This window comes from Oreochromis niloticus, linkage group LG7, assembly GCF_001858045.2.
Source record: "Oreochromis niloticus isolate F11D_XX linkage group LG7, O_niloticus_UMD_NMBU, whole genome shotgun sequence".
Lineage (NCBI taxonomy): Eukaryota > Metazoa > Chordata > Actinopteri > Cichliformes > Cichlidae > Oreochromis > Oreochromis niloticus.
The window spans coordinates 59,121,187-59,143,884 of NC_031972.2; the positions used below are offsets into that span (position 1 = coordinate 59,121,187).

The window sequence follows — 22,698 nt, forward strand, 5'->3', positions numbered from 1 at the left end:
CTCTCTTTCCCCCCTTTTTTGTCCTCTTTTCTTCCCATCTGTGTACCTAGGCAGCCCATTGAGTAACTTCTTTGACGTAATTAAACAACTTTTTTCAGACGAGAAGAATGGACAGGTGCCCTACCCCCCTGGCACGCCCTCCAAGCACTGCCCCTCACCCATGCAGGTCCGGAGGCATGACCCAGAAAATAATGACACCAAATTCCCCGCTGCAGGCCGAGACAGAGCCCACTTGTCGGTGGCGTCTGTGGGGACACCAGAGGAATCTTAGACCGTGACGCTTTGTAGTCATCCCAGTATCACTTTAAGCCAGAGGCACAGAGAGAATATGCTATCTGTACATAGCTAGATATATATAAATCATTTATGGACATCTTTTCTATAAAATGACTTTATATAGATAGAAATATATTAAAAGAATCAAAGTGATATTTTGCAAACAACATGTTGCACCTACATAACAGATACACACCCTTGTCCTTCCACTCCCCTTTCCATTACCCCTCAGTGTCCACCATCATTACCACCCCTGTACCCTAACCATCTAATCACCTGTGGGCCTCAGTTGTTTGCTCCCATGCTGCTGCTAACCTGTGTGATGACCTGACTTGTTTCTGATACCAGGAATTATCCAGAAAACCTATTAAAGTCCATCCTCCTGCTCCCTGCTCCATTCGCCCTCCCTCGACCACCCCTCCACACCCCTCCAGCGTGCCAAGAGACGGACAATTGTTGACGGTGGACTCTTCTTATAGCGGTGTGCTGGGGGAGGGGTTACCATGGAAACAGACCCTTCATGCAGACTTCTACCTTCATCTTCCTCTGCACCCCGACTCCACCCCTGGCAACCATCGGTAGAAGTAGACAAAAAAAAATCCTGTAGTGTTCCGGTTCTTAGAAACACACAAGCACACACATCCCAATAAAACAAGACCACTCGCTCCCCTCACCAGCTATCCCCGTTCTCTGACTTCAAGGAGCATTTGCTAATTGGAAAACAAGCATTATTCAAAAACACTACAGATGCCACATACGCAAAATATGTACATGCATACACGCACAGATCCAGTATGCACAAAAACTCTGGGATGTCTCAATGATGAACAACATTTTAAAAAAAAGAAGACAACATGCAGAAACATGAGGAGGAGAGAAGGGAGAGGAGTTTTGTGGAAAGCCCAAACAGCCGACACGGATGCTTGCTGGATTGTATTTGTTTGCTTTTTATTATAATGTACTTTCTTTGTGAAGAACTGGGTTTGAAATACTAACTGACTTTATTAGACTTAATACTATTGCTGCAAAACAGACTGGACTTGTTTTCAGAGAGGAGTCGGGTGCGAGCAGAACAGGGCAGCCGGGGATATTAAATGATAGTATAGGGTTGGGGGGAGGGAAGTGGGTGGATATTCGGGTATTTAAAATGAATGATCTATTCTGTTGTACAGACTGATATCATTTCTTATGTAAAAAAAAAAAAATGAAATGTCTAGTTGTGACACTGTTTAGATACCATAGGAACAGGTTGGTAAACCTGAGCCTGCCACTTACTGTCATTTTAAATTCTGTGTATTTTTGTTACATGATCATGTACGTCTTTGTTTGATTGACCCAATAATGATCCAAACATTCCTGTTTCCTATTATCTGCAGCACTTTTTCTCTTTGGTTTTCATTTATACCTCTCTCTAGTCTCACTTACCAGCAGTAGGAGTAGAGAAACAAACGAAAAAATGACGTGATAAATGCAACTGTGGATATTTTTGTATTGTTGTCCTTATTTATTCATGTTTGTTCATCTCACTGTTTGATTTCCTAATTTATTATATCTTGGCTATTTATATGAACAAAGCTGTTAGGTCAGTTGAATGTTATTTATTACCCTCTTGTGTGTTTGTAAATGGGACATTTAAGAAAAAAAAAGAACTTTTATTTCCTTTGTTTTGGTCTGACTTTAACTGAATTATGTGAACTTTGACAAGTCATAAATTCTCTTTTCCATGCTCTGTCTGCAGAGGGAAAGAGAACTTGTGGGAACTCTTGGAAAAAAAATGATTTACCAGTAATTTAAGAATGTAGACTTAGCCTCTTTTTGGAGAGGGAATATGCTCTTCTATTGATATTTGTCAGTTTCATATTATTGTGCGTGTAGGCCAGGCTGGAGGAGAAGAACACCACAGATCCTGATCTGCTTCTTCTCTTTGTAAATAGACAGACAAACCATGGGGGTTGATTGTCTTCTCAACAATGCTGGGGATTCCTGCTCTGTGCTTTTAGCTTGTATTGCTGTGTGCATGTCAAAACATGAGCTTTTCTTTGCATGGCTTTAGTGTTAATGTTCCATGCCAAACTCACTCCTTCTCTCAGCCTTCATCACTTCTCTTTCCACAAAACTACCTTTTAAAATTTAAATTCCCCTTCTGTCCCTTACTTTCCCACCCTTTCTGCTTTTTTTCTGGCTCTTTTTTTTCTTTTAAATTGTTCCCTTGGTCCTGCTGATCTTTCCCTTCGTCCTCCTCCTCCTCCTTATCTTGTGCACAAAGTTTTTGAAGGATGCTTCCTCAACTCTGTACCTCTCTCTGGAAGGCTCTGAGGTCTGGGCTCTCTCTACCCGTTAGTAGTAGAGGCACAGGGAGGGGATACCAGTACTACAAACACAAAGCAATACCCTGATATGCGCCCTCCTTTCTGTTTTCTACAATGGGAAGCTAGCAGCACTAAGGATATCCAATGATTCAGAGGCCTACATGGGTCTTTTGACAGAGCAGGAGCAAAACTGACTGTAATCCCCATACAACATAACTGTGAGCATCTTCAGTGCTGAAACAAATAAACTCATTCAGTTATGGTGTGTTTGTTATCCTTATTTCTACCAGTGCAAGCAAGGGTAAGTGTAGACCAGAGAGGAAAAAGGTTTTATACACAAAGTTAAGATTGATGCAGTAGATTTTTTTTTTCCCCCCCTCATTACGTCACATGCCATGGATTTGTGGTAAGACTGTATTTCATATGTAATCATTTCCATTTTGTAGGCTTCCTCATTTGTAAATATGCTGTTTTCCCCGATTCCAGGTGAGTCCAAAACAATTCACACATTAAATGATTTGTTTACCAGGTTTAATAATGTATCCAGCACAAAAACAGACTCTTGTCGTCCAAATCCCATGTTAGCCTCCGCAGCTGTACCTGTGTCGAAGCATTAAACCTCAGCATACACAAGCTTAATAAACTGTTAGAGCGTACCTGGTAAAACAGCAGAAGCGGGGGTTTTTTCATACTAATAATTTGCTTTGACTAAAATAAAAATAAAAAAGGGGACACCCCGTTAAATACTCTCACATCTTTATCTCATTAAATAGAAAATGTCCATCCCACTCTTCTGAAATGTTTCATTGCTCTCATCATACTTAAAAAAAACAAACAGAAAATAAAAACTTTTACATTAAAAAAGTAGATTTTTTAATCCAAAGCTTACATCGATGCAGGGAGTTTAAGGCTGCAGCCTTCCTCCCACTACGCAATACTATAGAACAGAAAGTTTAAAGTCCAGCATCAAAAGGCCACCTCACTCAGTTCTTCAATAAAGGCTTCAGTCTGTAATCACTTTACATTGCTTCAGTCAAAACCGTGATGCTGCCACTGATCCCAATCCTCCAGGGCAATTATGTATGTTGCAAGCTTTGTCCATTAGAGGGCAGCATTGCCTTATTATTCAGACTTTCAACTTGTTGCTTGTCCAGTGAAGCTTCCTGAGCCCTGGAGAAAAGGCATCATAGTTTCTTCTTCGGAACGCTGTACGTCACAAAAACCATTCTGATAGAGTGCTTGGCACAAAGTATGAAATGCCGAGTTGCCCACAGAGTAAATCACTGCCAGGCATCTCACTAATCTGTGCCCCAGTGTCAAAATATTGCTCCTTAACACACACACACACACACACAAAAATCAGATGTTACCAAGAAAACCTCTGTATTTGAAACACTTCAGATCTGATTCTGTATCAGTGAAAAGGTGAGACTTCTTAATTGCCACATTTATCCACTTATTTCTGTCCTCTCTCAACAGCATCTGCCATGTTGTCTTCAGACACGGGAAGTGACGTAGAGAGAGCGAAGTCGTTGAGCCAGGGTGGTCTCCAGCTCCTCCACAAGTGAGTCACCCCGGCTGTGCGCCAGCGTAGAAGTGGAGTTGTTTCCTTGTCGGGCCCCCAGGGGTCCCATCAGCAAGCTCCTAAAACTCTCTCTTTCCAGCAGGGCAGGCATCTGCTGCAAGAAGTAGCCTTCACAGAACGAGCCCAGCTCCACCGAACTATTAACCTGACAGAAGTAAGGACAGTGAAATGACCAAATTTTATAGACCTAATTTATGTAAACCAATAGTATCAAAACAACTTCTATATCAACGTCATATTTTCATGCCTGAAATAGCACTGATGTATACATATGTACTGTGCTCACAGTAGTCCAATCCAAGTCTATCAGTAAGTGTTACCTTGGCAGTCTTGTAGATGCTGACTGCATTATCTAGGTTGATATGTTGAGAGCAGATGAGTTCACAATGTCTCTGTAGCGCCCCCAACTGGAACAAACTAGCAGCTGACAACAGCTGCAGGAGAAAACATGAACATTTTAATGGAGGAAAAATAATGTCATGCATCTTTTCATTCTGTTTGCATACAAGCAATATTTAACTTTGTGTAACATTAATGGTGTAACATGTATTTGGAATTTTCTTTTGTTTTCAGTTCAAGAAGCTACAAATTGTCAATAAAAACTAATGAAAAAATGAAGAGAAAACGATTTTTTAATTGATAAATGCACAAAAACGCAGAACATATTTGAAAGCCCAGCTGGTGTACTTGTGATAAGGGTATTTCAAAATCAAAGTGACAGCTTCATGCTTGGAAAGGGTTGGCTAGGCAGGACGATTAAACACAGTTGTTGTTTGCTCAATTGTTGCTATGAACACAAACTCTTCTATGTCAAGCTTGTTACTAAACTTAAATTAAAAAAACAATAAAAGGAAAAATCTCCACTGTCAGCAAGAATGAGTAATTCATGTGAAGATGTATAACTAAAGCTGGGATTTCTAAGATGCCTACCCCGAGACAGATTAATGCGATTAACAATTCTTACCTCTAATAAGTCAGACACGTTCTTTTTCAGTGACTCAGTTCCTCCACAATACAGGTATGACATCATCACCTGTACAGAGGTTAGATGTTTCTTTATAAGCAATTTGATCTAAATAATATGTGTTTTGTCATATGCAACACATCTAAATAGGGAATGTGTTTCTTACCTGAAATATGTTGTACTTGACATCGCTGATCTCAATCTCCTTATTGGAGCTTCCATCTGATCCACTTGATGCCAGCAGAGACTTGAATCTAGAGCAAAATAAAACCCTTTAAGTAAGGTCTTATAAAAAAGCCTTAAGATGCACTCTTGTACCTTTCTGCACTCACCGGTCAGAGGCAGTAACCAGAAGCACTCTGTGTGCGTAGAATGGTTTTCCCTCAACCACAAATGTCACATCTGACATCTCTTGGTTATTCAAAAAGTGTGGGTCTGTAGAAAAACAACAGCACATGCATAAAACCCATAACGTTCTAGTACACATTACTGCTGATAAGATTACCAAAACAAAAATATCAGACACTGTTTTACCAACTAATATTCATGAAAAAAAAAATGTAATTTACAGCCCAAGTGTTACATTTGTGTTGTTTGAGGGTTTGTATCACTGTACAAGGAATCTGTTGACGGTGACTTTAGGCTTAAGAAAACTGTGTATTTAAGCATTTACTGGTGTTTTAGATGTCAAAATGACTAATTATCACTAGCCAATACTGAAATCGGTGCCAATATAAGGCTATCCTCTTGGAACTCTGAGTGTGTATATCCATACACTTTAAAGGATCATAGTTTCCTTACCCAACTGTGCTGAAAGAGTTGCCTTCATCTCAGGGATGGCTGGGAGGGGTGCTGGGCCAAAACAGTGACTAAAAATAGCTGCCAACTGCTGTGTAATGGCGTCACTCTGAAGGAAAGTAATAGAACGAGAAGAAGAGAAATGTATAATTAAATCTGTTTAACACTGAAAAAGTGTGAAAATCATACTCATGATTGCGTTTGACTGTACCTTTGTGGTGCGCAAAATATTGAACATAAGGGGCAGGCCTGTGGTGACCAGTTCCTCACAGTAGTCCTCCTCTTTGATTGTGGTAAAGTCTTTGAGGAGGGAGAGGGTGACCCCTGTCCTGGACTGCTGCTGGGCGCAGCGAAGAGATTCCAGCCACACGTGTAGTTTCCATGGCACGCCTGGTTAAATAGAAAGGATTTATTATTTGGTTCTATAAACTGGAAAAGTAGGCACATCCACTTCTTGCCATTTGAAAAGTACCCATAGCATGTAGCTCCATGGTGACGTCCAGGTAGCCATGCTCAGCGCTGTAGTAGCTGGCCTCTTGGAGAGCCTTCATCCTGGCTTTGCAGAGCCTTGGTATGCCCACTTCTGGCATGGGCAGGGGACCATTGGAAGAGTTAGGAAGAGGGGAAAGATGGACGAAAGGGCAGATCCCAGCCGTCTCATCTTCAACCCCCTCAGCCAGGATCTCCTCCAGAGACAGGACATCCTCTTTGACTTGCTGCGGCTGAGTCAGTAGCTTTCTCAGCACGTTCCTGACAAGATAAATAGGAAGTAGACCGAGGGCAGAAAGAGGGCATGCAAGGGAGGAAACAAGAAAAGAAAGTTAGAAGGCGGAAGATCATTAATATCTGCCAAAACTGTAACATATACTTCCAATTCTGCAACCCTGGAGTCCCCTCTCTCATTACGTAATCTATCACCCTCACTGAGGAATGTAAAGTGTTGAGTCTACATCGTGTTCACACAGAGACGCAGTGAACAGGTGGAGAAGTTTACACCACCAGCTGGTCTTCAGAAACAAATAGACTGAATAGAATGACACCTTAAACTTTCCTTTCACACTACAAAACTTTCAAGCTCTTCCTAAATCACACGATAAAACGTTTGAATCCATCCTCACAGCACAAACTCTAACTCTAGTCAGGTGTAATATAAAGCTGACAGATGCATATTTCTGTGCTACATGTGCAAATGTTTACAGTTGGTCTTCCAATACTAGTTTTCAGCATATGTTCAGACTGGGGGATACATACCTGTGTCCATGTGCAGCAGCATGACTGAAGCAGTTCATGTCCTCATAGAGGGATGATGTAAGGGCGTTTCCACCATGGTTCTTTGATAAGGGGTCAGCGCCTCGTGCCAGTAGCAAACTCACCATCTCATAGTTGCCTGGGAAGCACAAATGGATAAATATTTCCACTTTGGTCATAAACTTGCAGATAATTTATTATCCTTGTGCTTATTTCTCCCCACTTGTCCAGTGTACTTTATTTTCAACCATCATTCATCATTCCCAAAATGTCAACATTTTTGTTTGTTACTGGTTTATAGGTCCATTTTAAACATTTATACACCACAAACATAAATGAAAATTTATCACATTTCATTTGGCATTTTTAAACAGCCAACACATTCATTGCAGGCACTATTTACACACTGTCACTGCTGCTATGAAGAGCGTGTGTTTTCTTTACTCGAGCTACATGTTGCTTTCAGATGATCCCACAGAGGAATGCAGGCCACAGACTACTAAACAACCACAAGCGGCACTCTGCTGCTGTCACTGCCCCTTCATTTACTCTCTCATTTCCTCATTCCTCCTGCTGAGTCACAAGTTAATCCAAGTGTTACTCTAGGTGGTCTTTGGAACTAGCACTCTATTAGTTACAAATAACCAATGAAGTTATTATTACCTCATTTAATAAAGGTGATAGACCAGCTATACAACAAAATCTTTTCCTTTGTCTAACCTTCCTACTGACTTTTCGCCTCTATAATTATACAGTAAGTGGTAATTTAGTGGCCATAACACAGACCCACTGTGAGATGGACACCACTCAAACATCAGCTGTTCCTTGTGTATGTTTGCCCACCTGCTGCTGAAGCCAGCTGCAGTGGAGTGTCTGCTGTACTCTCCTGTCCATTGCGGACTGCAGCCCCCTCCACATTGGCTCCTGCATCCAACAGAAGCTGCAAAGGCACATTACCTCTGTTATATTAAACAATATTTGACATCTTGTAAGGGTCATTGTGAAATTGTTTATGTATGTGTTTCAGACCTGCACCACAGAAATGTGTCCGTGCAACACTGCAAAGGTGAGGGCTGCCCAGTGTCGACTATCAGGATGCACAGAGGGGTGCTTGGGGGTGCAGGGCGGTACCTGGCAACACAGATTAAATCAGTATTACACACCAAGATCACAAACACACACAGACGCAGAGAAAACATTACATTCATAAGAGCCTCTTAGATGCTTTAAAAATGGAAACTTTTCCTGTTTATAGATGTAAAGGGATACAAAATGTGCCTAAATTAAGACAGATTTGACCACATTGGAATTACTTAAGCATATTTACCGCCACGTCAAGGTTGGCCCCAGCATCAATCAGCATCTGGACGAGGGCTTCGTCTCCAGCTGCGCAGGCATACATCAGAGGGGTCATACCCTGTAATGAAAACAAGAGTAGAAGCAAATGCATGACGCTTTGAACAAGTTATAACACAAAGCTATGTTTCCATCACTTTTAAGGATATTTCATGGATTTACAGCAATTTCCTTGAGATTTATCGTATTGTATAAGGGGCCTGCTTTGTGTCCCCAGATGAGAGGTGGTTTGCTTGAGCTAACGGCTTACATTAATATCTCCACAACATAAATTAAGTAAAATTTCAATACCTGGTCATCCATACTGTTCACCCCATCTGGTCCCAGTAGATTGATTGCTTGGCCAATAAGATCTGTGCGACCACAGTTGAGCATTCGAAAACCCAAATCAAGGTGGAACTTATCAGAGGCAGCTTTGGAGTCGAGACGCTTGAAGGAGCTGAAGCAACACTCGGGCCTGAAAAAAAATTAAAAGTGAATAAATAATCAGTTAACAATTAATTTCTGAGAGTTTCTCGGCTGATGGCTAATTTATCAGGATCTACTCGGTAGCTTTTCTAAGATGCTTGTTTTATCTACCTTGTGGCTTACATTCGTTAATGATGCTTTCTTTAGAAAGAAGTAAAGTTAATGAGCCACATAATAGTTAACAAACATTAATCTACCGCATACAATCATTTGCTAAATAAAAATGATTAAATGACAACCACCCAGCTTAAATAAAACATCAGTCTTACTTTTTCTTTTCCTGAAATTATTAGTAAGGTTTGTATTTATGTTTTAAGCACTTTCATCCCAGCAGAGGGAGTGACATAGTGAATGAGTGTTCTCACTTACTTCAGTTGTCTCGGCTCACAGTCCAATCCTGGAAGGAGAAGCCTCGCCGTCTGCCTGACATCATCGCTGTCCACTAATAAACTCTTGCGATGCTCGGCATGAACTATGGCCACCCTCATCCACTCCATTAAAGGTGGCAGCAACAGAAAAGGCCTATGAGCAAAAAAAGAGAAATCATTCACCTTCTGTTTGCTTTGGTCCAATTATTACTGGTTATGATAGTGTGTACCACTCACTGCTAGGTAACAGACATTAGTATTTCCCTGAATGTACACAGAAAGTGATCTTGTAAACCAGTAAATTCAAATCTTTATTGGACTGAGCAGTAAATGATGAGGCGCTGTGAAAGACTAGATGACTTTAGTGGGGAGTGTAAACTTAAACACTCATAATTCAGTCACTTTGGGAATTAACTCAGACTGTCTACAGCCAGATGACTTACAACATCCCCAACCCACATTCACTTCACAGCACGAGTCATCTCTACTAATCTCAGCTGACATTCTTGCTGATGTCATCCCTCTAAGGCTCAAGGAACAGATGTTTCTATATGACTAATCTATATTCACACATTTCATGTCTTTGCGGTCATGTAAAAATACAAGATAGCGGCTACTTATGTTTAACCATGATCTTCAACAAAAACAGAAAGAATCAACTGAAATAAAAAATTGTGACCTAAAGCTGAAGTAAGAGGGCAAGTGTTGTTATTCCTGAAGAAGCATATGTGGGGAAAAAACCCACGAGGACACAACATTTGGTCTGCTGTCATGTTTGTGAACGTGGGACTTTGAAAGTCATTGTTTGATTGCCATCTTTGCATTTGTCCTTTTATAGTCTAGCTTGTTATCTGTTATCAGTCCCTTCTCGTCTGCGCCTCTCTCCCACCATATGTGAATAGAATGTGTTTGTGAACAATGCCAAATTAGCATGAATGTGACTGCTGTTTGCTTTTGATCATACGAAGCCTCATTTAAGAGCCGTTAATGATTGTTTGAACAACGTCTCTGTGTTATTAGACTGCCTTTCTCATGCCGAGAAACTGTTTTTTATCAGTGGCCATTCCTTTGTTCTTGGAAAATGAAAGACTTACATAATGAATATCCATGGTAGCAAAAGAATGGGCAGTATACAAGAACACAGCAATGTATTTTGGGATTATAGTTACTGTCAGTAGCACTGCTGTGCCATTTACTCTCCTTACTTTGCTTACTTTAAACCGCAGTAGGAGGCTTTCTATAGCAAAGAACCTTCTGCACAAGAGCATTCATTCATCATGGGTTTGTTAATAATGCATATTGCAAAATGGCTCTCCTCCTCACAATTGATGTGGAGCTTTTAAAACATGAACCTGATATAAAATAAACTGAACAAACAGCTGCATCCCAACTTAATAATAAAGCTTTTCTTAGCTGGACTGTATGAAATTAGTGGTTAATAACGAAGCCATGCTTGTTTGATAATTAACACTGTTCTGCAGTGTTAGAGTCTAATCTTTAATAACTTTTTTATTTGCTGACATTTGAGGCCTTAACTGAATTTTGGGTATCTGCAGCTCCTCTGCTGTCAGCTCTTCATGTCTTTTTCTTGAGCTATTCTCTCAAATGTTGCCTCAGTACTTTATCAGTAGCTAGTCAGTCAGAGGGAGGAGCTCCTGCTGTCACCCAGGCGTGACAGTTAACAAGCAGACAAGGGGATCAAGGGGAGGAGGGATGATTAAGTGTGGCTGGTAGGTGCATATAATGAAGGTTTTAAGTGTTTGGGAGATAGCAGGTGGGGTATGTCGAAATGAAGACGGGGGTTGGGTGGTAGTCTGTGGGTAGTGCAGAGGGTGCAGAGTGATAAGAAAGTCACGTTTCTGAGGATGGGCTCAATGGGCTTGGGAATCAATGTTTATTTCTCCCTTAATGGCCTCAACTCAACACAAATTGGGCTGTGTGAGTGTGTCTGTTCATTTGTGTGTGGCTTTGTGCACGTGTCTTCCTGAATGTCATAGGTATCCACCCTACTACTTGACTGCACGCCTGCAATCACACACTAACTAGAGCTAACTTTGCTACAGTTATTATCCATATTTAACTTTTAGCACACCAATGATTTTTCCCCTCTGTCCTTCCTTTTGTCAATCAGCCAACAATAAAGGTAGAGTTTTTCTATTAATAATGGACAATAGTGTTTGACAAGATATTTAGCTGCATTTGTATACCAATTAGTCAGACATATACTGCTGACAGATGCACACTTATAATGTCCCATCCTATCTCTCCTATAGGACCAAGCTCCTTTGTTTCCAGAACCGCTTCCCCCATACGCCTCCCTTTTGACCCCCATGTATGTCCGGGTTATGCCCCTCAGCCTGAAACGCAAACTTCAGCTTCATCAGAGTCTCTGCAACATCAAAAGCCACAGAGCCTGTTAAGACCGAAACCAGATAGTGCCTCTGGCTAGCTTGCTGACCTCTCATACTAAGGCTTCATACAGAGAACAGCAGGAAATAGAAGCACCGACATACACACACAAACTCTCCCACACATGAACATGTAAACGTTAGCTTTGATTCATGGTGCGTTGCTTAGCACCATCTGGTAGGTCATAAAAAGACAGTGAGCTCAAATCATGGTCAGGTGTGTTCGAATGCTGACCTGTCCAAAATCAAAAGCAAAGGCTTTTCTACCTAGGAGGCAAAAATCACACACGCTACACTGGCCCCATGTGTCTTATATAACCTATAACCTGAAAGGAACTTCAATCAGCTTTTAAAGCGGACCTCATCACAATTTGCCAAAGGGTCAAGGTTAACCATTGATCTTGTTTCAGATTGCAATCGCTCAGATATGAATGGAGACATAACCATATCTGATGTAAATGCAGTTAGAAGTAATCCCCATTATCAAAAACATCTCTTTTCTTTTAGGAAGCAGAGGAGTAGGGGGTCTGTTTAGAAGAACGTTGCAAGTGCTTCTTTTTAGTGAAGTTGCAATAATAACAAAAAACAAAAAAAGTTTATTGTTTTTGATCAACTTTTTTCCTCTATATTAAATAGTGGAGTGTGAAAATAAGACAATAATATCTGCCCTCCCACGCTTTAAGCGCCCTCTTACTCCAAAACAAGATTATTACTCACAACTAAGCACCAGCTTTAAAAGGATCAAAACAAAGAGGGTTTCTCTTGTACTCTCAAGGATTCGGCAATAAGGCTCTCACCAGGCTCCCTCTAATGTCTGACGATGTGGCCCACACAGATCTGGTGGTTTTGGGTTTCCACCAAAGGTTATACAAAGCTCTTAATAGAGGCTGAGCCAGATAGAGGGAGAGGCCCACTGGCACTGGAGGAGAGAAGCCTGTATCATTACCAGGCACTCGTATTGTAATCACTACCAGGTTTTCACACCACCTGAGTGTGTTCTCTAACATTCACAGACACGCAGTCACAAGTCACAGTCACAAAGAGATGCACAGGAATATGAACATGCAGAAAGGCAAACCTGTGTGCAGCAGCTGTCGAGAAAGAAAAAAAAAAAGCATAAAGTATGACGGGATGCCAAACTGTTTTATCCTGGACACATAAACTAGGCTGATATACATCCAGCATTAAAAACATTGAGGATTTATAACAACAGCCAGGTGAAAGAAAAGGGTGTATATATGCTGTTGTGTTCACTTTGAAGCTGACGGGGACTGCACCTTTGTCTCACATGCACTTTGTCTGCTTTTTATTAAATGCACAGGGGGCAGCTGGTTTATTTCCATACAAACGTGTAATAAAGGGAAGAAAAGGTGGATATTTTTGGTGATTTCACTGTGAAAACATTCATGTAACTATGATCACCTGATGCTATGCCTTCATCATAATCCTAACATGTGATTTTCATTATCAGCATTAAGGGCAAAAACTCCTCAACAACACTGACTGATTTACTGCTGCAAACTGAACACTCACACCTTAGTGGGAGCGCCAGCACGTTTATATATGCTTATGTTACCTTTACCGTATAAATCAGTATAAAAATGTAATTAAGCCAGGAACACCTATTGCTGCCAGTTTTTACATTTCTGGCACAAAAACATAATCGAAGATTTCTTTCTGAGAGCAGACCTCATGTGCAGACCTCATAGCAGGCACAACTACTTGTCATCTTACCTTAACCAAAGGCACATAATCCATCACATTTATCTGAAGTGCTGAATATCACAGTGACAGAACTGCAAACCACTGTGAACAACAGTGATGTAATGCAATGTTTTCGAACGTTTTATCGCATTTTTTGAGAATAGAGACGTGACTCGGTTGAGTGTTACTCAACAGTTACTTCTGTAGAAAGCAAGAAACGCTGTAATTTCCCAGAGACACCTCCAAAGATATGGAAGGGGGGAAAAGGGAGTTCAAATTAAAAGGTTTGTAGATAAAGCCACAACTTTTAAATAAAAAATGACTGGAATGTGCTGCACTGTGTCCAGACTGAACAAACATTTTCATTGCAAGAAACAACAGGAAATAAAGGGAACACAAAAATTGCCAGACTTTCTCAATGCAACTAAGGAAGATTGAGCAGACCCTAACAAAATTACAGACCATTTCCACCTCTTAAAATTCTTTTAATCGCCAGTCTTCAGCCTAATTTACACTCTAAAGGTGCAGGTCACCCTTCTATCACACTACTGCTGACACCTAGAAGCTTTTGCTTGCTTGTAATTCAACAACAGAACGTTAACACTTAAATGAACAAAGGCTAATGGGATTAGGAAAAGGATGAAAGTGAAGTGTTGCCTGCAAAAAGCTTTTCACTTCATTGAGAACCCATTTGTTCATTTTTGAAGTTAAAAGTTTCAATTCGGGTTTGTTTATTTGCAGTGGCTACACTTCTGGCATTGACCGCATTTTGGTCAGTTTCATGAATCAAACCAAATCATTTGAAATTACAAATGTAGTTAGGGAGATAAGCATCAAATGTATGAAAGGGAAAATCAGGAGTACCACTTATTTTCTGTGAAGGGGGGGGGTTCCAAAACAAAATAGAACAAGGTCAATGATTAAGATTAGATCTGTAATTTCACTGCCTATTTTGCACTCAGAGAGGGAGCATCTAAACTGCTTGTGTCCAGTCATGCATAATTCCCACCTCTCTTTGCTAAGTGCCATGCGTGGGGGATCCAGATTGGGATTCTCCATGGACTCCATTTGTGGGCAACGCAGGAAGTAGTAAAGGGTGTGGAGGGCGTCAGGCGACCAGGACACAGGCTGTTGAGGACGGGTGTGGCGGGCAGGGCTCAGCCCTGGACGTACTGAGCTCAGGCGCTGCATGTGGTGCATTGCACGGGACACCAAGTCACCTGGAACCACAGAAACATTGATAGTTAACAAGTCATATGTAATTTAAAAAAACTGAAGGTTAAAAATTATTTTCCTGATTCTGCAGTGCAGTATGAAAAATCAGTTTATGGACATAAATGAGTGGCATATTAAAAACTGTTTACATTAAAAGCCCCATGGGCTCTCAGTCAAACTGGATTTCCCCTTTTCCTAAATCACTTACCTTACACTATCCTTTACTCCATCCATGTCTCTAGTGGTATTTGTCATTAGCAAAGCCAGACGACCAGTCTAAATAGCCATTCACCCATGATAAAGGCTCTACTGAACTGTTTATATAGTAGCAGAGTAGTTATAAACCCTCTACATTGTTATGCGTCAGTCACATGATAAAAGCAATTTTAACATCAAGTCTTTTCAGAAAGTAGAATGCAGGAATTTTTATTGCCAACATGGAAAGCTGTTTGGTGATTAAAGATAAGTATAATGGTGCTCATTGGATGATTCATCAGTTTATACTCTAGCAGTGAACTATGTGCAACTGGATAAAAGTACATTTTACTTACTGTATGTTCAGTGTGATATGCAAAAATTCTTTAAAAAAAGGAAAAAAGAGAGAGAGCAAGAGAGAGCCAGACAGACAGGAAAAGAGATGTTAGGCATCAAAGAAAGTGTAAAGTGGACAGTCGTCACAGGGACAGGGAAATGGAGGAGGGGCAGGGAGAGGTGGTGTGAATGAGGGAGCCCAGGACGAACTTGGGATCGTGTAACACTCATTTAGCATAATTACCCCCGGGTAAAACAGATTATTGAGAGAAGGGTACAGCACATCAGCTAAGGGTGAAGAATTCAACAGTGTGAGTGTGTTTGTGTGTCAGCATTAAGAGGTTTGGGGTCCTTCTAGGGGATTAGGCTGGGTAACCCTCCCAAAACAGACCCCACTTAAAGCTGAAGGGCCCCCTTTGTGATAACCACCACCAGCAGTTGCTCCAGGAGGTCTCGTAGGAATTATTGGCCACGATGGAGAGCCTCTCCTTTCCAGAATATATTGTGCCTTGAAGCAAAACTGAGCTCCAGGGGTCAGATGCCTATGAATAACTTCACTCTTAGATTACAGATATATTGGAGTCTTTGTGAAAGCTGCATTTTCCCATAGTCAGTGTGTTTGTTATGCTACTTCCCCTACAATTTTGTCCATTTAGTTGAAATGCGCTGTAGCCTACTATCGGTTATCCACCATGTTTGTGTATGGTGTGTGTTTGTGTGTCTGGCCAGGTCCAGCTGAGTGATCAAGTAAAGCTGGGCAGCTTGGTACAGATGCTCCTGTGTCTGCCTGGTGTCTTGGGCTAGGATCAGAGTGCCAAACCCACCGTGTTTTTGGTGCGTGTATGTGAATTAGCGGGCACAAGCCTGTGTGTGTTTCTAGGTGTGAATTGGTCTGGATATCAGCCCTGCCCAGAACAGCACAAATTCACCCCACCAGAGAGATGTTGCACAAAGAGACTACTGAGAGAAAGACTGTGTCTTTGTTTGAGTGCGTGTGTATACTTTCTTAATGCCTCACTAACTGCAGCGGTGTATGAACCATGGCCTTGTGCTTGAGGAACAAACAGCAAAGTGTTAGCTCATTTAGAGTAGGAAATGTATCCCTGCTCTGTCCAACTCTAATATCCACGTTTCCTCTGTGCATGCCCCAAAACTCTCAATCTTCACCTCTCTACCTCTCCATCATTTCCTCCTGACTCTCCACACCTCTAAACCCACTCGCTCCTTAAATTGAATCCTCTGCCTTACCAACTTCCATCTCTCAAACTAACTCTATTCCTGTTTTTATCTTACTTGTTATTCTTACCCCTCATTGCCGCCAACTCCCTCACAGCCTGCAGTTTGAACAGACCACACGTACTGTAGAGTACAGTAAAGCTGTGTGCCTGCATGACTCTGTGTTTACCATCCACCATGCGTATGAATGTCTAGAGCTGTCTATGTTTAAACAAAGAATCTGTCCAATCATTCAAGGTCTAATACCTAATGGACAAATAAGTACCAGGCTTTTCAGCGGCTTTATACTTTCTATTACTAAATCAATCCAAAGGAAAACATCAGAAGAAAAGAGGGATACAATTGCATTCAGACTGACAGCAGGCTGTAATAAAGTCAATACAGTCTGAGGCATGCTGACACAGTCCAAGTGTTGCATTGTGGACCAACTTCACTGAAAAAAAGACCGTGTACTGCTTTGCAAACAAATTACAGATGACAAATATACAATCTGAAGCACTGTGACTTTATTCTCCAGAGCTCCATGTGTAGATAAACTGATCCGCTGTTTATTTTTAGAAGAGCCGGCATTAGATGACTTGCAGATTCAGGCACACAATGAGACTCGGGACAGAAAGTGATAATTATATGTTATCTTTGCTTCCTACTTTGCTGTCTGAACTATTATTTTCTGTTAAATTAAAAAATAAAAGGTTCTGTATCTTTAAGAGAAGAGCAAGAAAAAAGCATTTGTGGTCAAGCACTAACATTTTTTTTAAGTCATAACATTTTATTATTTCTGGGAACTGGTACTTGTCTTTTCTGGCAAGGATACTGTGTAGCTTCACAGCTCAGATGAATTTAATCAATTAAAACATAACGTGAAAAAATGCTTCTAACCAGGACCACACACACCATTTACAATATGCATACTCACTGAGTTCAGAGATGCTGCCTACACAGGTAGCCAGCAGTGACTGTTCCAGTGTCCTCAGCTCCAGCTGGGCATAAGCATCCTCTCTGCTGTCCACAGACGACTGTTGGTTCTCTGTGTAGGGACTGAAATGGGCTGGGAGGGACAAAACACCTACAGGCACAAAAGCAAAGAGAAAAAGGTATTTAGATATGATATGAACCATTTAAATCAACGTCCATAACTTCTGAAATATCCATCGGGACTGCTGCTGTAGAAATGAAGAAATCCCTACACGACTGGTATTTGCTCACTGCATTTGTCGTAATCCTTGTAACATGTAATCCACACGACCGAGGGCCACCATACACACAAGGGAATCTGAGCCTTGCTCTCAGCACATTCAGGAAAGTAAACAGAGCACATAGTGACATGAGGCTAATACAAACAAAACCAATCCACACTGTATTAGACACAAGTTGAGTAAAACCAAAACAAAGTTATGAATTTTGTGTTATTCCAATTACTTACATTTTGCATTACTAACATGTGACTATTTTACAACATAGAACAGACATATGTACTTGATCATCATCTGAGGCTTAAAAAAATAAAAGCTTGAAGTAAGAATAAGGGTTGCAAAGTTTGTAGATGCATGATGTTGAGGCTGGTTTGACTGGTGTATGAAGGAACAGTAAGTGAGACAGAGGTATACTGGTAGATAAGGATAAAAAATTATGGTAGCATGGACAGCAACCTTCATTATAACCCATACAGCGGACAGGCTTAGCAGCAGTTGTTAAATACATCCTTTATACTTGTAGATTTTATCATACAAAAAGAGGAAGTGAAAAAAAACACAACTAATCAGGAAACATCTTAATTGAAATACATAAGCAAACATGACATGGTTGTTCCCAGCACATTAAAATAATACAATTTCATGAGTTGTGAGACAATATTCCTAATTGTACTAAATTATAAGACACAGCTACTGATGAAACTATGGCCAATCATGGACAAATTTGGCATTTCCTCTTTGAATAAACACTCAGCAGACCCAGTTAGTCCAACCCAACCATCTCTGACAGTTTGGATATGTAATGTTACGGGGAAAAAAAAAGAGCCTGATTGTCAGATGAACGGGCAAGGAGATACAATCATTTCTTGCATAACAAAATAATGTCCTGTTCTTTCGCTGCTCTAATTGCTGTGTTCCAACTAAAATGAATAACAGTAGCGACCAGTCAAAGTAAGAACACAGAGTGGCCTTTTCTGTCTTTCAGAAAAGATCTCCTGGGTATAGCTCCCAGCTTCATTAGTTTTTCCTGGTTTGTTTGAAGTTTTTTTTGGTTGAAAGCCGAGGTAGCTACTGTGCATCTAATTGATCTGAATACAGTTAGCTGCCCAAAAGTTAACCTTTATTTTGGCTTCTGAATCTGAAGCAAGCTTTCTGCCAAGCCAGAGGAAATAAGTGGGGGATGGCCAAGGATGAAAAAGAGAAATGGAAAAGAGGAAAGATGATCAGAGCAGGTTTGTGATTTATTTACGAAGCCAGAGGAAAAAAAGCTGCATCATCTTAAACTCTCCCTTCTCTCCCAAAAGGGAACATGGGCTACCGTCCCTAAAATGACATTCCCATGTGCTTCCGGCAAGTGCTGTGTTCTCACTGGAATCAGAGGGGGGATGTTGAAAGGACAAAATGCTGAAGCATGTTGAAAAAAAAAATCCCATCATCTTACACTGCAGCCTCTTCCTTTTAGTGATACATGCCAACAAGAGATAACGGTACTTTGACTGCCGACAGAATCAAGGAAGGCAAAGGAGGAATGTTGAAAGAATACCAAGAATACCAACACATACATTTTTGGATATATACTTTTGTTTTAAAGCCTTCAGATACACCAAAATGCATGGGTATAATTTATGAACTGATAGGAGTTCTTCAGTATATTTCATATGTTTGAAATGATGTAACCACATGTGAAAAATATGGCAGGCTTCATACTTACATTTGTGTTTCTGGTCTTTCATATAAGTACAGACAAGAGGCAACAGAGGCCTTTGAAAGTGACCCCCCCCCAAAAAAAAAACCAAAAAAAAAAAACCCACCCAATTTTGGAGGTAAACTATTGGAAGAATCGGATAGGGGCATTGTCTCAAGATGTCCTTTCTCTCATATAGCACCTAGCTGAAGATAATCCACTTCAAAACGCTTCCCACTACAGGAAACACTTTGTTTGGTTTAAGTGAGGGTTCTGCCTGGATGGATCGTGCAAGAGAAACAAGAAACACTGCTCTCTGTGTTTTCACTGGACAATTACTTGTGTCTCACATATCAACACAATTAAAGATTACAGGGAGTCTTAAGGTTATAAGGTGTTCAATGTCTGATCTGACTGCATCTGACATTTGCTTTTCCATCTAATAATGTCTAGAAAAGTTGAAGGGCTGCAATGAATGTGTGAAAACTACGTAGGTGTCAGCGCCAATGGGTGGAGTTCATGAAAGACTAAATAACTTTGACATGTGATTATTACTGATTCTAAATATGCTGGCTCATTGATAGAAATCTGTGCCAGAGTCACAGTGTGTTTCAGTAAGTACTGTGTTGCAGTGAGTCTCTGCCCAAACAGGTTAGCAGGATTTGTTCTTATTATACTGCATGATTTATGACTGAGACGAGTCCCCCGCCCAGACAATAGTAGCCATCTCAGTGCAATTTGCAATCAGGGGGACCTGACAGCTTGAATATCTAAAGGTGTTAGCATTGGATTACTCAACACAGGGTACATGATACACTGACTTCTGCCAAAGGGGAAATCTAGTCTCTTTCTCGTACTTTCTCTGCACCATCTGACTTGTATTATATGTGCTGACTCCCCATTCCAACACAATAGAAACGGCTGGCTGTGGCAGACTACTACTGCTACATGCCACACAAACAAATTATACACAAGCTTCAACTCATTCCTAATCACTGACGAGCACAAACACACCAATACACTGTCATCTGTCCAGATAAAAGAAGTGCAAGTGTGCATTATGTGCAACTTCAGCTATGATTTTATACAGAAAGACCTCATGGGAATTTGGGGGGGTTTCTACAGTATTCAACAAAGGCCTTTGGCAATCTTTCCACAGAAAGTTGAGGGAAGTTTGTTAAAACACATGCTGCATACATGTGAGACAGGAGTCTGATGATTTCAGTTTCTCTTCCTCTGTAGATGGAATACACCTCAGGTGTTTTACTGTGTGTACACAGTCATGCTTTGTGGACACTATAGCCACAGTGGCCTCAACGTCAGAGTAGTATGCTGTTTGTCATGTGCAATCAGAAGAACTCATTCAAATATAGCTTAGTTCAAGCTGTAAGAGCAATTTTGAAAGATCTGTCTTGTTACTGTGGGTGAGTAAAAATATGAATATGAAGGTGCAAGACTTGTCTTTAGAAATGAGCAGTGCTATAAAAGTTAACAGTTATTTTGACTCCCTGTAGTTGGATTTACTGACAAAAAAGTCAAATTGATGTTATTTCTTTCCTCAAAATCTTAACTTTAAAAGAGAAACCCATTACTAACATTGACCTGGTTTCAGTTGTGAAATGTACCAGCCTCAAACTGAAAAACTGAAGCTCTTTAAACACGATGCTTGTTGACCTTTCAAGAATATTAAGCCTATATTAGCATGTTGCAAGAAGATCTCAAGCAGAATCTTTAAAAATGTTAACACAGCTTCAATTTATTCTGTAATATTTCAAAGCTGTGGCAAATGGTTAAAACCACTTAGTGTTTCTCACAGTCCCACCCCGTTGCTTGCCTCACCCTGAACCCGAGCCTGCGTCATTTGGGCCTGATGTAGGTCTGAAAGCCAACCAGGGCCTGTCTCCACCACCACTAAATAATATGAGTACCAGCAGCTCCAGTACTATGTGAATTATTTTTCTCTGGGAGAAGCAGAGGATAAGATGACAGGATGAGGGCAGGGAGGAGAGGGACTTAGATCGCAGAGCTTTATAGGAAGACAAATGAGTCATGTAGAAAAAAAAAAGAAGAATATAACTGAAGAGGGACTGGGGGGAAAGGCAGGAATATCTGAGACTATGAAGAGAGTGAGGCACGGGAAGAGAAGTGACACAAGGGATTCATTCTTTTGTGGCCATTATGGTTCCATTTCTGAGGCTGACCTTGCAAATGTCATGTGGGGAATCTCGGCTACAAATCAAAGCTGAAACTTACCACAAAGCCTGTGGCAGTTCCCAGCCCATCTCAACCATCTCTCAGGAGCCTTACTGCTGCTCCTAGCTCAGCCAAGCTATCACTCACGACTATGTTTGACATGCTGTCGAAAGAAGGTCAGAACAATCCAACAACTAATTTTTTGGTGTGCAGAAAGTTTTTTGAATGTAGTCCAGGGAGCCTGTCACTCTCACTTATGTGTCTTTATAAGTGGTGTTACATAGTCAGGCCATCAGTTTCAAAATTGAAAATCCAAAGTATGAACTGCAATCTGCAAGGACAATATGCCAAAAACTCTGATGGAAGAGCTGATGAAAGTTAATGCATCCTTGCCTTCCCCCTTGTGCCTTGACCCTCACTCTGTTACTCTTGTGTTATCTCTCAGTGCAACAGTTTGTTCTACTTGAATAACTTGTTTTCAGCAGAAATGCTTTGTAGCAATATTAATAGGTTGGATATCTAGACTCTGGAGGACATTACTGCTTCTCATATCACTGTCCTTGGGTTTTACATTTGATAACACAAAGGACACAAAACAACAGCTCCAAGTTCTCAGACTGTGGCAACTTACCTATTCAGAGCATAGGCATAATGCATAATGTTAAGCATGCCAGGCTTTCACAAGACTGCATTTTAAACTCTCAGAAAATAACTGTCATACATAACAAGGCAAGAACATCTGTGTGATTTTTTGATTTTTACTTTTTGGTTTAACTTCTTGTTCCCACTGGCAAAAAATACATTCTTTGACCATAATTGGTCTGTGTGTGCTAATCTGTTTTGTCTACCGTAAAGAGAGCGTGTGAAAGACACAACGCATTGTTGTATATTCTCACTGAGCTGATAGAAAACTTGAGACTTCTCACACACAGCATGCACACACACACACACACACACACACACACACGTAAACACCTGCCTCTCCTCCTTTAACAGCCTCTTCATTCATTACAGGGTGGATGGATCAGAGAGTCGAGGAAAGGGGGCTTCAAAGACACTTCCCCTGGCAAAGAAGGAGCTCTGACTCTGGTTTAGGAGGCTATAGACTTGTCCCTTTGTGGAGACTGGAATGTGGACAGTCACACAATAGTACAGTGTTTAA

General features: G+C 40.8%; 2 protein-coding genes across 6 annotated transcripts in view; one reads left to right on the top strand and one right to left on the bottom strand.

Annotated features, from left to right (window-relative positions):
• Positions 1-2,845, top strand: part of brsk2a (BR serine/threonine kinase 2a) — a 178,219-nt gene extending 175,374 nt beyond the window's left edge. For 3 of the 5 annotated variants that reach the window (XM_005471008.4, XM_005471007.4, XM_025909492.1), the window contains one exon: positions 51-2,845. In XM_005471008.4, coding sequence (XP_005471065.1) covers positions 51-271 — 221 coding nt within the window. In that variant the 3' untranslated portion in view covers positions 272-2,845. The remainder of the gene's footprint in view (positions 1-50) is intronic. The other 2 variants (XM_025909491.1, XM_025909493.1) reach the window with 2 other exon arrangements.
• A 254-nt stretch (positions 2,846-3,099) lies between these two features.
• Positions 3,100-22,698, bottom strand: part of abtb2b (ankyrin repeat and BTB (POZ) domain containing 2b) — a 39,467-nt gene continuing 19,868 nt past the window's right edge. The window contains exons 2-17 of the mRNA XM_003440384.4: positions 17,383-17,532; positions 14,494-14,704; positions 9,374-9,526; positions 8,828-8,993; positions 8,508-8,597; positions 8,210-8,311; positions 8,024-8,120; positions 7,184-7,319; positions 6,405-6,682; positions 6,144-6,322; positions 5,936-6,041; positions 5,467-5,569; positions 5,301-5,388; positions 5,135-5,203; positions 4,491-4,604; positions 3,100-4,315 (exon numbers count right to left, since the gene is read on the bottom strand). Coding sequence (XP_003440432.1) covers positions 4,082-4,315; positions 4,491-4,604; positions 5,135-5,203; positions 5,301-5,388; positions 5,467-5,569; positions 5,936-6,041; positions 6,144-6,322; positions 6,405-6,682; positions 7,184-7,319; positions 8,024-8,120; positions 8,210-8,311; positions 8,508-8,597; positions 8,828-8,993; positions 9,374-9,526; positions 14,494-14,704; positions 17,383-17,532 — 2,276 coding nt within the window. The 3' untranslated portion in view covers positions 3,100-4,081. The remainder of the gene's footprint in view (positions 4,316-4,490; positions 4,605-5,134; positions 5,204-5,300; positions 5,389-5,466; positions 5,570-5,935; positions 6,042-6,143; positions 6,323-6,404; positions 6,683-7,183; positions 7,320-8,023; positions 8,121-8,209; positions 8,312-8,507; positions 8,598-8,827; positions 8,994-9,373; positions 9,527-14,493; positions 14,705-17,382; positions 17,533-22,698) is intronic.